This window comes from Oncorhynchus mykiss, chromosome 4 (assembly GCF_013265735.2).
Source record: "Oncorhynchus mykiss isolate Arlee chromosome 4, USDA_OmykA_1.1, whole genome shotgun sequence".
NCBI classification, from domain to species: domain Eukaryota; kingdom Metazoa; phylum Chordata; class Actinopteri; order Salmoniformes; family Salmonidae; genus Oncorhynchus; species Oncorhynchus mykiss.
This window is the reverse complement of record NC_048568.1, coordinates 11181062-11197317: the sequence shown is the minus strand read 5'-3', so window position 1 is coordinate 11197317 and position 16256 is coordinate 11181062. Positions and strand designations below refer to the sequence as shown.

Genomic DNA, 16256 nt, shown 5'->3' with positions numbered 1-16256 from the left:
TATCCAGGTGAACGTTCAGTGTTGTTTCCCTCTTCTATCAGGTTACATATGGTGAATAACTCTCTCGTCTGACAATCATCTGCTCCACAACGCGTTACAAGAGCCCATCGACTGCTTGGCATCACCACAATGAGATCCACTCAAAGGCTGTTCTGATCAGGACTTCAAAGCTGTCCTCTCTGAAAAAGCAGGAAGCCCCAGTCTATCAAGACATCCTGCTATACAATTCCCCAGGCTTTTGATTCGGGCCCATGTGAGCCAGGGCCTTGATTTGAGGTGAAGCCCAGGTCAAGAGGGAAGTGACTAGGATCAAAGCAGCTAGGCTAGGGTGGCACGGGTGGCAGGGTACAGACTTACCTTCACATTTGAGGCCCTGTCGGACCAGGCCCCACAGCATCTCCCCACAATCATCACAGAAAGCCGGGGCCTTGTAGGAGTGCACGTACAAGGCATGGGGACGGATCTGGAAGTCCTCAACAGTGGCCAGAGCTGAGACACACACGCACATACACACTGGATTACTGTACTGCAGGAAAAACACATTAACAACGAAGTGAGACATGCATTTATATGAATAACAGAGGAAGTACATTTAGATATGAGATGAGACACGATCAAACCATTAGCACCATTACGAGGCAATGATTTAGCAGAAAGCCAAAACAAATCTCACCAATCCTACACGACCGCCACTAAAGGCTTGGAAGATGACAATCATAACGACTTCCATCAAACCCACTTAAAAGCACAGCTCACGTCGTTATGTTTCAGAGAAATGTGTCATTTTTCTTTCAAGATTTGATCCAGAGTGCTTTTTGTTGCCTTTCAGATGGAGGACTAAAACAGGCCGTGCTGACGAACCGTTAAAAGCAGCGGGTGTCCCTCCTATTGCCTCTGACCAACAGAAGATCTTGCGTCATTTATCCGTTGCTTTCCTGACGATTGTGGCTACACATTGAACCCCCTCGCCGTGCGTCGCCACCGAGCAAGTCATCAACTACGGCCAAGCGTTTCGACTTGAACAATGCACCTGGTCGTCTTTTGAGTTTGACATGACTCTAAACGCTAGGTCAGACACGTGAATGTCATCGTGTCCCCCGACTTGGTTAATGTGACATAGGCTGTGTCCTCCACTAACACTTTTGACCACAGTTGACTATAATGAATACGGTGTCATTTGGGACGTAGAAGGTTCATTTCAGGGCATTAATGTACTGCTGGGTGATGTGCCTGTTCTCTAACCGATGGATATTCCTCTGAGGGCAAAAATGTGCTTGAAGTCTTGCCACCTTTGCTCTTTGCTCGGTCCGACCATTCATTACATGTCCACTTTCCAAGAAAAGGAATTTACCGCTCATAAGCCCCCCTCTCTCTCTCTCTCTCTCTCTCTCTTTTAAAAAAAAATCAATAGGCAAACATGAAGGCCACCTTCGAACCAAGTGGTTGTAATGAACAACAGCGCCATAGCAACCACATTCCCAGTGGGCACACAAACAATCCAGACAGCATTCACGAAAGAGCATTCTGCCCCTAGAGAGAAACACACAGATCTCGTATTGAACAAGGTTTTCTAGATGTCATACAATATATTCACAAGACTACACATGACCTTAATCTGACAATGACTAGGTGGAGACAGGTGTGTAAAGGGCATGAGAAGCATTCCCCAGCTCACGATCGACGTCCTCATAGATCACGGAGAGAAACAGCAAGTGCAGAAATAACAAGCGCACGACTTTGAGCTGGTAGCCAACCCGAAATCTGCCAGGGCCTCCCTCTGAGAGAGACCTTGCTCAGACCAAGCAGAGCAGAGTTGTGTGGAGTTTGGGACCGGAGCCCAACAAGCCACGAAACAAAAGGAGAGGTGTCAAAGGAAGTTGAAAGGGATCTGAACCGAGCTGAACTGAGCTGCCAGAGAGGAACTCAGCAGGCCTGTCTGTCTGTGCAAAACCAGAGAGGAACTCAGCAGGCCTGTCTGTCTGTGCAAAACCAGAGAGGAACTCAGCAGGCCTGTCTGTCTGTGCAAAACCAGAGAGGAACTCAGCAGGCCTGTCTGTCTGTGCAAAACCAGAGAGGGGAAAATATGTTTTGTCTTTTATCCAGGGCACGCAGGGTAGCAGGCGATGTCTATGAAGCGACTGAAAGACGAGTAAGACTCAAGCAGCGTATCATCACTCTCATCAACACTACTGACTGACTGTGGGGCCCAGCTGCACCAAAAACAAGCAGAGGATGAGGAAGTGGCCTGGGGTTGAGTCTTGTGTGGTTGGCTGCGAATTCACACGTTTCTTCTCATGTGTTGAAATTCAACATGAATACTACTCTGGGGTGTGCCGCTGTTCAGGTGCTGGTTGAGTTTCACACGTATGACTGTCAACAACAGACCACAAGACACTGTCACAGGAAATGAGTACGTCCACCGAAAATGTTGCGGGTGCATCTTGGGTCGGGCCGAGAATACATGGGGGACACATGACGTGACATAGGGCCTACATAGTAGCTACACAGGACATATCTAGGGTGTACACAAGGAGAGAACATGGATTTGAACGGGTTTCAGGGTACACAAAGCGATCGCCGTACCACATAAAGCACCCTCCTAAATATAAACTTTTCCCGACCTCAACTTCTTCAACCCGCTATCAACTTCAGCGCTTGTGACAAGGAGTATCTCAGACCCTCACCGGAGAGGACCACCTCGATCAGGTCTCCCTCATGGATGTCCTCCGCTGACGACAGCCTCTGCAGGATGTTCTCCGAAGTCAGGTCATGGCGGAACAGAAGGATCTTGTCGTACATGCCAAAGAATCCACACTCCGGGAACTGGGGAGAAGAAGAAGAGCAAGAGCTATTACAGGTGTGTTTAGTTCACACAACGTGTCACTGTGACGTATCTATCAGGGGTTTGGGACCAAAATAATTCATTTTGTTTTCCGAGCAGAAGCCCTATTTATTTTGTTCTGTTCCAGTAAAGTCAAGTTCAGTCAAGTTCTGAAACGGTTCAAGCCCCCTCAAAAAGTAACGGTTCATATAGTTTGTTTTTGTACCCGGTGAAATCCACCTCGTTTTTTTTTGACATCTAGCTCCTTCATTTGCTCCACCAACTCGTGCGGATAGAGCAGCTTGCTATGGAACGGGTAAGCAACTTGTTCACATGTTTGATGGACAGATAAGTGCAGGCGCGAGACGCAACTGACATTTCACAGGTGGGGAGAAAGCCCGGTGTAGACATGGAGGGGGCGTGGCTTGAAGCGGCTGAGCATCATGGCATGAAGTGAATTGGAATGGGTTTAGGCTATTACTATTACAACTGTATTACAGAGTTATATACCAGACATTGGGGAATATTTGTGGACCAAAAAAGAAGCGTTATTAACCCGTTCTCAAGATCTGAAAATAACGGTTCCATTCTGGAACACTAGAGATCACTTTCCTTCCCAGCTCTGTTTGCGCTACACATTTTTTGAGGTTCTCTTTCGGTTTTCGGTTCTGTTCCCTGCACTGGTTCCAACCCCTAGTATGTATGACTCAGGCCTGAGATTCTCCATTAAAATTACTTTTTAGTCCAGGATTAGGTTAAAGCATATAAAGGCATTCCAATTTGACATAACCTTTCAGGGGGGGTTATGGATGGGGCCCTTGTAGGCCTACACCACCAGCAAGAAACGAGTGAAGAGCAGTTTGCATGGAGTGTGTGTGCAACAGCCAGCCAGGCAGCACAGAGAGAGTGACAGCAGGAAATTGAACCCACAGGCTCCGGAGCTGCAGCAATTAATCTCCTCTAGTCATGAATTATGCCTGTGGTCCTGTCACTGACACCCTGCTGCCATTAGCCGTCCGTCCTGCTCTGTCTCCCCTACGCTACAGCCCAAAACAATATGACACCCAACTGACAAGACCCATAACACATTCCGGACCCAAACAATCTGCCAGCAGCCACTGACCTGATGTGCTAGCTAGTACACCGCATTCCAAGCAGCTTGTCACTGACACTATCCTACTACAACACAACACACCACACCACAAGCCAACCGACCCAGTTCAATCCAACAGCATACAGAGGAAATCAGAAGCAATATGCCACCACTTGACATACTGAACTACTGACTACAAGGCACTGTGACCCCAGAATCATACATCGCCGTAAAATATGCATATGCAGGCCTCCGTCAAGTAGTTGCCCATGAAGAAAAAAAACACATAGGCCTGAGTATATCGCCACGCAATAGACTGCTTCGTGCCTTTAAGGGTCCCTTTCCGATTGACCTCCGCTTACAGTAAAAATCTATCTGTAGAAAAGTATTGAAGGCAAATCAAATGTGTATATGTAAAAGCCAGTGTCATTTATATTTCAGGAAAAACTTCATCGCGTCAACAACAGACAGCCATCCACCCAGAAGACAGGAAGCTGTATCTGTAGGAGTCTAAATCGGACAGTTAATCTGACTCCACCTTTCGCAATAGAGATACTGTACATGCAAATCAGACCAACCCCAACAAGACAAACAAGGAAGTGAGCTGTCCTTTGTCTATCCTATCGGAACGAAGTATTGAGGTCTCCTATTGGATGGAGCCTGCAGGGAATAATGTAAATCTGACGCGCAACAGGGTGGATGACTGTTTAAGGTTCATCCCTCAACGTGATGCGCTCCCCACGTATTTTATGTCAGACATAGGGCCAAACCTCATGTTAGGCTTAAGGATCAAGGAAATCTAATCGTGATTCAATATTATGCAATTGAAAGATTATTATCTTGGGCCAATAAAGGCAACATAAATCTCAGGATCTATCTAATCAGACCCATGAGACGATTGGTGGTCATAAGGTGCATCACGACATGACATAGTTTTTATGTTGGTGCCATTGAAAAAATAAAAAAATAAATAATAACACACGTACTCGCGTAGCATGCATCAATCTGTCTGCAAATCCACACACTGTACCCGCCACAACCATCAACAACTGTTCGGTTCTTCGACTCACATAAGGAAGTAAGGAATGAGCACCACACAGACACTGTACATTATATCATAGAAATCAAGAGCTCCCGCTGCTTCGTTTAACGCCTCCATTGTCAACAGTGGCCCCACTGTCTGTTTGGTGAACACAATCTTACAGAGTGTGACTAAGCAGCAATAGCTCAGCAGCGATGATGTGAACTCACGTGGAAACAGCTGATCCCGTCTTTGTGCTAAACCACTATTAACCCGAGATGAACTCTTGCATGCACACGATCCCCTCGTCCACACTCTCTCGATGTATTATCACACTGTCAGCAGTCTTTAAAAAACTCGTATTGCGGCGGGCCAAATCACAGGGTCGCACAGAGTGTCTTGTTAGTCTCAAACAAATCCACTTTGAAACAAAAGTATACACCATGTCAGACATAGAGCTGAAATGTATTACATTTTGGTTTGTATCCTAATATGACACTTTATATACGTCAAAGAAGACTGAAATATAACAAAACCGTTTGACATAGAAACACCGGATTTAGGTCATTTAAAAAAAAAACTAATGTTTATTCATTATAAAATAATGACAAATATGAATAACATTCCACCCATGAGGCTACTAGTCATTTGACTGCAGAAAAGCGCCACAGAGGGTTTTCTAACGACCGTCTACTCCGTCCGCCATGCCAGGAAGACGTTTTATTTAACAGGGTTGAACCACTGAGGAGAGAGAGAGGTCTGGGTCATGTCTTAACCCTCACCTTCATCCTCCACCTCGTCCCCAAGCTGGCCCCCGCTCTGCTCGGCTCGGCTACCCAGGAACCACAGTCAGAGCAGACCAGGCTGAGCAGCAGCGCGGGCCTCGTCCCCGTGCAGGATGCCTGCGTTATATAAATCCATCTAAACAGCTGGGCTTCACCGCCCCGTCCCATCGTACTACCTCTAATCTCCACAGCACTCATATGCCACTATCTGAGCCCATTGACTAAGTAAGTCTCTATCGAGGGCAAATTGTCTGACTCCAAGGGTGGAAGTAGCGCAGGTTCACGTCAGAACATCCGGAGCAGAGAAGGCGATGCCTCGTATCGTTTAGGGTCTGGTTTGTATTTTTTCTGTGTTACAACACTCTAAAAGAGTCCCCTCTCTCAAAAGCACTGACTCACGAGTCTTTGGTCAGGTTGGGGTACTTTGTGTTACAGAGGTTGCGAAAGAGAATGCGCCGGCTTGTCAGTATCAGTCATCTGTAAAAATATAAATAAATAAATCAAAATCCTACACTGCAAAGCCAAGCCTGCATGTGGGCTAAATCAGGGTCTCGTAGAATGTTGCTTGGTAGTCTTAAACAGATCTACTTTGAAACAAAAAGACACACCGCGCACAGACGTTGAAATATATTCAATTTTTTGAGTTTGCATCCCAATAGTACAGTTCATACACACCACAGAAGACTGAAATATAACAAAACCGTTTGACATAGAAACACCGGATTGTCTGCGTTAGATTTTTTTTATGAAACGATGAAACAATATTAATAACATTCCACCCATGAGGCCATTAGAGGGTGATTTGGTCATTTAACTGCAGGAAAGGAATACGTATGATGAGTGTGTGAGGGGATGTATATTTCCTGCTGTGTGTACATATTGTGCGGAAGATACTGCAAATGCAGAACCGGCTGAAGTTGCAACAGAGCCTTGGGAAATCGGTGTGCATAATAGGACACCACAGAACATCGGCCGTCATTTTCTGTTAGTTTACCAAAAAAATAATCGCCACCGTTCGACATCTTTACCGTGTACCGCTGATGCTTGTTATGTCTTGTTCTTTAAAGTCTGAAAAACACACAGCCGTTTTACCCCCTTATTATAAACCAACCTCTTATCAAGCCTTTAATACTCGACCAATCAGTGTGCTGGGTGAGCAGAGAGGCTCTGGATAGGGCAGCCCAATAGGAAACAGAAAGGTAAACAGCTATTTGCTTGTTTTTCTGCACCCTACCGATCTGTCACCCCACTAGAACACTTAGCATAGAACAACAGGAAGTACGGCTGAGTGGGCCAAGGTCGCCATGACATCCAGAGCCCCGTCGTCAAGCAGTGGGCCTCGTTCATTTGGATGGCCAAGGCGAAATTAATAATTACGAGGGACACTCCCCTTTTTTTTGTTATTTTGAAGGGGGGAAAATATTGTTTTTTGTCTCTCAGTGCCAGAACATCTTCAATCACCATTACAGCAATTTACTTCTGAAGCTGAATTGAACTTGAAAATGAACCTCAATGTATCAGTGGTCATGAAGCTAGGTGGTCAGCTTGACTATATCCAACCATGTAACCGTGCTACTGCTAAACAAAGCCTTTATCTATTCACGTCAACTACAAAGGTAGACAGGCGGTATTCATTGCTATTTTATCATAGCACATGATGGTCGTGAATGCAGTAGTAACCACGAAGATACATGGTACTAACCCAACCCTGGTGCTTTGAGACAGAAAAAACAGTTTTTTTTTTATACAATGGATACTTTTATAAGAGGCAGATCAAATCCAATCTATGTACTCGTAAAAAAAACACACATGGCCACATTCAAATAATCCCCCGAACCAGACAAACAGAGAGGCTTAGGATATGTACTACACTACTTTAGACCGGGGCCCATAGGTATAGTGCGACACATAGGGAATATGTCACCATTTGGGATGCAGACAGTGGCCTTTATCTCCATTGGTTTCACCTGTGATCATGAACAGAGTTAGCATTAGGCTAGTACCATCTGTCTGCATAACAATGCCAACCGTTAAGGCTCCCTGCGGACACACGTACTGTTCGAATGTACACAACTGCTCTTGTCTATCATCACGAAAACATCTTGTGTCTTGAGCTACCTTCATTTAACATGACACCAACACGACCTCTAGTCCCTGAGAGAGGGTGTGTGTGTGTGTGTGTGTGTGTGTGTGTGTGTGTATACAGTATGTGTGTGTGTGTGTGTGTGTGTGTGTATACAGTATGTGTGTGTGTGTGTGTGTGTGTGTGTGTGTGTGTGTGTGTGTATACAGTATGTGTGTGTGTGTGTGTGTGTGTGTGTGTGTGTGTGTGTGTGTGTGTGTGTGTGTGTGTATACACAGTATGTGTGTCATTCACACAAAGCTTTCAGGCATGTGAGCATTACATAAAACTGTATGCTGTTAACATCAGGAGTCAGTCCCAATACCATTACAGCTGGAGTTTACAGTAACTGTCCAATGTTTCCAGATTTCTTTTGCCTTATAATTAATTACAACAAGAGTGAAATACTTTTACTTCCATTAAGTATGTTAAAAAAATAAGCTGTTCTGTGTTGGAATGGGGTGGGCGTATCCCAACAACAGAATGGCGTGGGCGTATAACGGTCATTCAAAATATTTATGCGAGTAGGGCCTCCCGGGTGGCGCAGTGGTTAAGGGCGCTGTATTGCAGCGCCAGCTGTGCCATCAGAGTCCCTGGGTTCGCGCCCAGGCTCTGTCGTAACCGGCCGCGACCGAGAGGTCTGTGGGGCAACGCACAATTGGCCTGTTGTCGTCTGGGTTAGGGAGGGATTGGTCGGTAGGGATCTCCTTGTCTCATTGCGCACCAGCGACTCCTGTGCCGGGCACAGTGCGCGCTAGCCAAGGTTGCCAGGTGCACGGTGTAGCCTCTGACACATTGGTGCGGCTGGCTTCCGGGTTGGATGCGCACTGTGTTAAGAAGCATACAGGCTGGTTGGGCTGGTGTGTGTGTGTGTATACACACAGTATGTGTGTCACTCACACAAAGCTTTCAGGCATTACATAAAACTGTTAACTGTTAATGCTGTTAACATCAGGAGTCAGTCCATTACAGCTGGAGTTTACAGTAACTGTCCAATGTTTCCAGATTTCTTTGGCCTTATAATTAATTACGTGAAATACTTTTACTTCCATTAAGTATGTTAAAAAAATAAGTGTATTGGAGGACGCATGACATTCAGCCTTCGTCTCTCCCGAGCCCGTACGGGAGTTGTAGCAATGAGTTGTAGCAATGAGATAGTAGCTACTACAACAATTGAAATTGGGGAGAATGAAACAACCATGAAATTGGGGAGAAAAAAGGGCTAAAAATCAACAACAAAAAAATAAAAAAATATATTTATGCGAGTAGACTGCTGATTGGCCTTCTCATCATCCTCTACGAGGAAATAGCAAACATTTTTGAAACCGCCATACGTTTGAGGTGGGGGGGGGGGGGTTCTCCAACATTATTTGGATGTGAGTTAACAAAATCGGAACATTTACCAGTGAGATCTTCACTGGAAAGTTACTTTAACAGCCAGCTGTGCATTCCCGTCTTTATGACCATCAGTTACCCTCATATTGTACACTATACATACAGGACACAGCTCATTTTTATCACAGTCATCTAACTTTTATTCATCCAGGGTTGTCTCACTCAATCATATGTCATCTACTCTGCAAGAGAACCCTGATCCTGGAGGGCAGCACGAAGAACTCTCAAGTTATCTCAGTCTTAGCAACTCTGACTAAATCGTGTAGATGAAGATTTGTGCAGGAAAGTGAGTTAAGCACACATATCCCAAGATCATATGGGATTCAGATCTCAACCAATAAGACAGGTATGAAGCGTGCAAATTCATTTCAGAATTTCCGAATGTCTACTGTAGGTAGAGCAAACCATTTGCCATGCATAGCCTAAAATATTATTGTTACCAAGTTACAAACCACATGTTCCTATGCAGAGGAAGTGCTGTAGTTTCTAGGAGGTACATAGCGCTGAGTCTTCACAGCCCAACAACTGAGAGATACAAGTGTTGTTTTGATTCTCTCAAAGGCTCTTTGTGGAACAGAGGCAGGGAGTTTGTGCATTCCATTCTTCTGTTCTGAAACGGTAGCCATGAATCAGAAATGGAAGAACATTGTCTTGTACTTACTCTTCCATTTGGTCTTACTATTATTTCTGATCTGTGATGGTCTCATAAATTAGAAACAAACAACACACACATGAACACACACACTCACACAGAACAACACACACTCCATCGCAATCATACAAAAAACACCCATCTGAGAACACCACCAGCAGCCAGCCCTCAGAGAGGCAGACTGAGAGTTCACCCAATCATTTCGAGATGGTTGGATGTGTAGAGAATATGTAAACACACTGACTGCAGCTTCTGACCTTGGCTGTGTCCCAAATGGCTTCCTGTTCCCTTTATAGTGCACTACGTTTGAACCGGGGCCCATGAGGCTCTGAGTGTATGTGGGAGTCTGAGAGGTAGCGTTCAGAAAATGCTTCGAGAAAAAATGCCATGGTTTAACTCGCTGCTGATAATTTCACACTGCATGGTGGACTGACTGTGTATAAAGAGGGTCCATTTAAGACCAATGATTTGACTGTGTTTTAGCTCTAATCCATGACCTGTTTATGACTCTCGCCAGCATTCTTTTCACATGACAGAGCTCTTCCTGTGCCCTTCTTGCCCCCTTAAGGGAGGGGACTGTGTGTGTGTGTGTGTGTGTGTGTGTGTGTGTGTGTGTGTGTGTGTGTGTGTGTGTGTGTGTGTGTGTGTGTGTACTCATGTGTGTGCTGATGTGTGTGACTTGCAGAAAATGTCGTATCCCTATGTAATTTATCTACAAAGGCTTCAATTCATGTCCTTAATCAGAGCCTTTGAAGGCTCAATAGAAACCAACAGTCCCCCCATCTTCCACGTTCGTTTCCTTCACCCATCTCACATTCTGAGACATAAAGATGCATTCATACAGCTCTTAGCAACTACTACCTTAATAGCGGTTCCCTTCTGTTACTCTTCATTCTTAGCCATCAGTAGTCATGGTTGTGACTCAGGAAGTCACTACTATGTCAGAGCAAGGCAGGCAGGCACTTTAGCCCACTGAGCCATACACACACCATACACAGAGCCACACAGAGTTCAGACCAGGGGAGGAGACGGGGCACACACAGACCGGTCACATCCACAGAATCTCACCCTACACCCTCTCCTCCAGCGGATATTAGTTCTCATCCCCCCCCCCCCCTTTCCACAGAGCAGAGGAGGAAGAGAAACAATCTATTCATCACCAGGGAGTTCTTTGGAACATAACTGCATGTCTACGTCCCAAATGGCACCCTATTCCCTACACAGTGCACTACTTTTAACCAGGGCTCATAGGATGATGGTCAAAAGTAGTGCACTATGTAGGGAACACGGTGGCATTTGGGAATAAGCCAGGAGAGTGATGGTGCTACGTGAATAGTTACGTTGCTATAAAAACAGCAGAAAAAAAATCACGCTGTGGTTTTAATAGGAGTCACAGACAGAGATCAAGTGTCTTTGAAAATGTCTCTAAAAATGCAAATCTGTCAGCTCCTAAAACATCAAACTGAGCAATGCACTTTCATTTGATGTTACGTTTAGTTTGGACAATACCTTACGCTTCCTTGCTACCTGATTATCAGGATAGGTTAGTAAACAGTGCGAACACACACACACACCACACACAGAGACAAGCAGTATCCCAGGAAATGACTCCAGCAGGTCAGTATGCGAGGCAAATAATGTCAACATGCAGACTGACATAATGCCAAATGTCAACACGCCACAAACGTGTTGCAATACGTTCACTGCATATGATCAGGGAGGAGGACTGTGAACAATAAGGCACAAGAAGCAGTGCTGTGTCATGAATACAGTCACAGGTAAATGGCGTTGTTCTGCCTGACGCGATAGCGTTGGGTCAGTCAACCCATTTATCTGTGACTGTATTCATGATATAGCACTGCCTCGTGTGCCTTGTTGCTTTTATGAAATTGAAGAAATAATTAAATATTATTATTAAAAACATATTTTGTTAACTCTTTTGGGATAGGGGCAGCATTTTCACTTTTGGATGAATAGCGTGTCCAGAGTGAACTGCCTCCTACTCTGTCCCAGATACTAATATATGCATATTATTATTAATATTGGATAGAAAACACTGACGTTTCTAAAACTGTTTGAATGATGTCTGTGAGTATAACAGAACTCATATGGCAGGCGAAAACCTGAGAAAAATCTAACCAGGAAGTGGGACATCTGAGGTTTGTAGTTTTTCAAAGTTTGGCCTACTGAATACACATTGAGATATGGATAAAGTTGCACTTCCTACAGCTTCCACTAGATGTCAACCGTCTTTAGAAACCTGAATGAGGATTCTACTATAAAGGAGGGGCTCATGAGAACTCTTTGAGTCAGTGGTCTGGCAGAGTGTCTCAGCTTCGTGACGCGCGCTCCCGACAGTGTTACCTCTCATTCCAGTGCTTTTCTTCAGACAAAGGAATTCTCCGGTTGGAACATTATTGATGTTTTATGTTAAAAACATCCTAAAGATTGATTCCATACATCGTTTGACATGTTTCTAAAGGACTGTAATGGAACTTTGAGTTTTTGTCTGGACGAAGTGCCTGCGTCTCATGAAGATGGATTACTGGGCTGAACACGCTAACAACAAGTGGCTATTTGGACATAAATGATGGACTATATGGAACAAATCAGTCATTTATTGTCAAACTGGGATTCCTGGGAGTGCATTCTGATGAAGATCATCAAAGGTAAGGGAATATTTATGGTGTTATTTCCAGCTTCTGTTGACTCCAAAATGGAGGATATTCCTTTGGCTGTTTTGGGTTCTGAGCGCCGTTCTCAGATTATGCTTTTTCCGTAAAGTTTTTTTGAAATCTGACACAGCGGTTGCATCAAGGAGAAGTCTATCTTTAATTCTGTGAATAACAGTTGTATATTTTATCAATGTTTATTATGAGTATTTCTGCAAAATCACAGGATGTTTTGGAATCAAAACATTACTGCATGTAACACGCCAATGTAAACAGAGATTTTTGGATATAAATATGCACATTATCGAACAAAACATACATGTATTGTGTAACATGATGTCCTATGAGTGTCATCTGATGAAGATCATCAAAGGTTAGTGATTAATGTTATCTATATTTCTGCTTTTTGTGACTCCTATCTTTGGCTGGGAAAATGGCTGTGTTTTTTTTACTTGGCTATGACCTAACAAAATCATATTTCGCTGTAAAGCATTTTTGAAATCGGACACGATGGGTAGATTAACAAGACATTAACATGTTTATCTTTCATTTGCTGTATTGGACTTGTTAATGTGTGAAAGTTACATATTTCTAAAAAATATTTTTTAATTTCGCCCGCTGCCTTTTCAGCGGAATGTTGTCGAGGGGTTCCGCTAGCGGAATGCCTGCCCTAGAAAGGTTAACACTTCTTATAGCTGCAATCCCGTTAACGGGATGATATGACAACAGCCAGTGAAAGTGCAGGGCGCCAAATTCAAAACAGAAATCTCGTAAATAAAATTCCTCAAACATACATGTCTCTTATGCCGTTTATTCTTGTTGTTAATCCCACCACAGTGTCCGATTTCAAATATGCTTTACAGCAAAAGCACCACAAACAATTATGTTAGGTCATCGCCAAGCCACAGAATAAACAAAGCCATTTTTCCAGTCAAAGATGGGATTCATAAAAAGCACAAATAGAGATAAAATGAATCACTAACCTTTGATGATCTTCATCAGATGACACTCATAGGACTTCAACGTCCCGTTGGTAGGATATACGTGCTTTCAGTTCATCTCATTTATTTTCCAGCATTTGAACGTTGGCTAACAGTACGGATGGCAAGGGCAGAATAGCCAGTCGTCGCCTGATCCTCACAAGGCAACCCGATCTCTTTCCGCAAAATCTCAGTTTCTTTCTCAAGCAAATGACGGGGATGAAGGCCTGTTCGGGTGTTCGGAGTATATCCTTCCCGTCCGACTAATTAAAGAAAAATTCTTAGTCCAATTCAAGGTGAGTAATCACTGTTCTGATGTCCAGAAGTTCTTTTCGGTCATAAGAGACGGTAGCAGCAACATTATGTACGAAATAAGTTACAAACAATGTGAAAAAACAAACAAAATAGCACAGTTGGTTAAGAGCCAATAAAAGAGCAGCCATCCTCTCCGGCGCCATCTTACAACAGGGACAGCTGACACAAGCTGCATTTTCATTTGTTTGAGCTTTTTTTTTAATTGCCACTTATTTGGATATGTCCATGATGTTGATGCGTGATTTTGCCTAGCTCAGAAAAAGTTGCCTGGTCTGGTCTGGGTCTAGTCTGGGCGCTATTCACTCTCTGTGTCTGGTACAGAGACTCAAAAATCAAAAACATTGTTTTGGAGGTAGAACAGGCTTATATTAACCCCCGCTATACCAAACTAAATGCTGTTAAGATAAATGCGAGTTAAGATAAATACAAGAGATGATTCGGACAGCAACATGAACACGATTATTCTTATGGCGGTCCAGTGATCATTTTCAGATGGAACTGTTTAGCAGGCATAGTGTGCCAGTGACGGCCAACACACCATGGCTTGGTACGCTGCTTTTCCAATCATCAACCATCCAAACAACAAGTTTTATAATGTCGTTTCTGTAATATCAGTGACATCACTGGCGCGAACAGTTGCTGTGGATACAGTTAAACAAACAACGTTCAATACCTACGGTGACCTCAGTCTCAGCAGGACTTGTTTCAACACCATAAATACCAGTGTAGTACAATGAACTGTCGATGTCTCATCTAGCGACAGATAGGTTCAGCCTTGATGCATCTATCCACTCTTACACCAAAGAGTATGTAATCACGAGTTAAGTAGGCTTAACTTATAGGTAGGGATGCAAATTAGACTTGAAAGCTTCAGTTGTCCCTGACTTTTTCAGCACGTTCAGCGGCATGGAATAACCTTTTCGTCCCATTAGGATGACATCACGCAAGATACAGCACTCTCCACTTCCTCCTCTTCACCAGAGAACACAGCAGATACATGATGCAGGTGAGGAACAATATAAGAGGTGGCTAGAAATCATCAACCCCCTCCAGTTAGGAAATTACAATTACACTCTCCATTAACACACTGCCTGCCAATGGACTGGAACACACTTTAATGTAATAATCACTTAAAGCCTAGTGGATGAAACTCGGCTATTCTTAATGGGGATTGTATAATCGTGCCCTCGCCTGGCCACGGGGATAATCCTGTCCCAGTGCAGAACACCAGGGTTGCGTCCTAAATGGCGCCATATTCCCTGGTCACTATGATAACTTCCCTTTACCAGAGAAAACTATGTGAAAAAAAACAAACAGAGTCCGCATCCTATATGACACTCTTTTCCCTAGATAGTGCACTACTTTTGACCAGAGCCCTATGGACCCTGGTCAAAAGTAGTGCACTATATGGGGAATAGGGTGCCATTTGGGACGTAACCCTGAAGAGAACTCAGTCCCCCTGTCTGTCCACATTCACATTGGAAGACGTGCCGTTCTTCTCCCTGGATAACGCCACAACCCTGCTATGCACACACTTATTTTTATTTTTAAGAATAGACACCTTATGACATTTTTTATTACTTTTCATTCAAATATGGACATTTGCACTGCTGAATTTGGTGGTAGATTTGAAAACAATGAACAAACTACTTGGTTGTTCCGCGACAAATATGCTTAAAAGTCGTTACAGGGAGGGAGCCAAACATAAAACGGAAAGGATTGTAAAAACAGAACGTAAAAAAAGGCACGCAGGCTAAAGTATTTCATTAGTGCTACAGCTGTGTAACCATTACTCACCAGTGTCTGACTGTGGATCACTGTGCAGTGAACCAAGGGCCATTCCACAGTAACGTTTCTTTGTTTTTTTGTTTATGCCAAACAAAAAGCGTTGATTTGAAAGTTTTAAAAAACCATGCAACTCTATGCACAAGGACTACTTTGAACAATTGACACTGAACATTTGACAAAAACACATTTACTGCAGATGCAAAGTTTGATAATTGAATTTCGGTCAAATGTTAATGCGACCCCGTTTTCCAAAAACTCTGTTACTCTGAATTACGCAGAAATAATGGGGTGTCAGCTATGACATGACACATTGAATTAGGAAAAAAAACTATTTTGGTTATTAAACTACAGTTAGTCAAGTGGATTTACACCCGGTAACAGAATTGTGGTAACAGAATTTCATCATGTGTCCCTGATCTGTACTACACAGAAATGCATAATTATGGACATGAATGTCCTTCTCTTCATGTTGATCTATCTAAATAGGTACACAAAGGAATAAATATGCGATATCCTCTTTTGCATTTTGGCCTATTATTCTACAAACTGGCTATTATTTTAATGAGCTCCGCCCTCAAACAAGACCAAATTTGGTTGCAACTCTGAACCAAT

General features: G+C 43.7%; 1 protein-coding gene across 2 annotated transcripts in view; it reads right to left on the bottom strand.

Moving 5' to 3' along the window:
- LOC110522075 (serine/threonine-protein kinase D3) overlaps positions 1-16256 on the bottom strand; it is a 52150-nt gene that overhangs the window by 22586 nt on the left and 13308 nt on the right. The window contains exons 1-3 of one of the 2 annotated variants that reach the window (XM_036975626.1): positions 5718-5939; positions 2685-2823; positions 358-489 (exon numbers count right to left, since the gene is read on the bottom strand). In XM_036975626.1, the coding sequence (XP_036831521.1) occupies positions 358-489; positions 2685-2823; positions 5718-5918 (472 nt within the window). In that variant the 5' untranslated portion in view covers positions 5919-5939. Of the gene's footprint in view, positions 1-357; positions 490-2684; positions 2824-5717; positions 5940-16256 lie in introns of those variants that run through there. The other variant, XM_036975625.1, reaches the window with a different exon arrangement.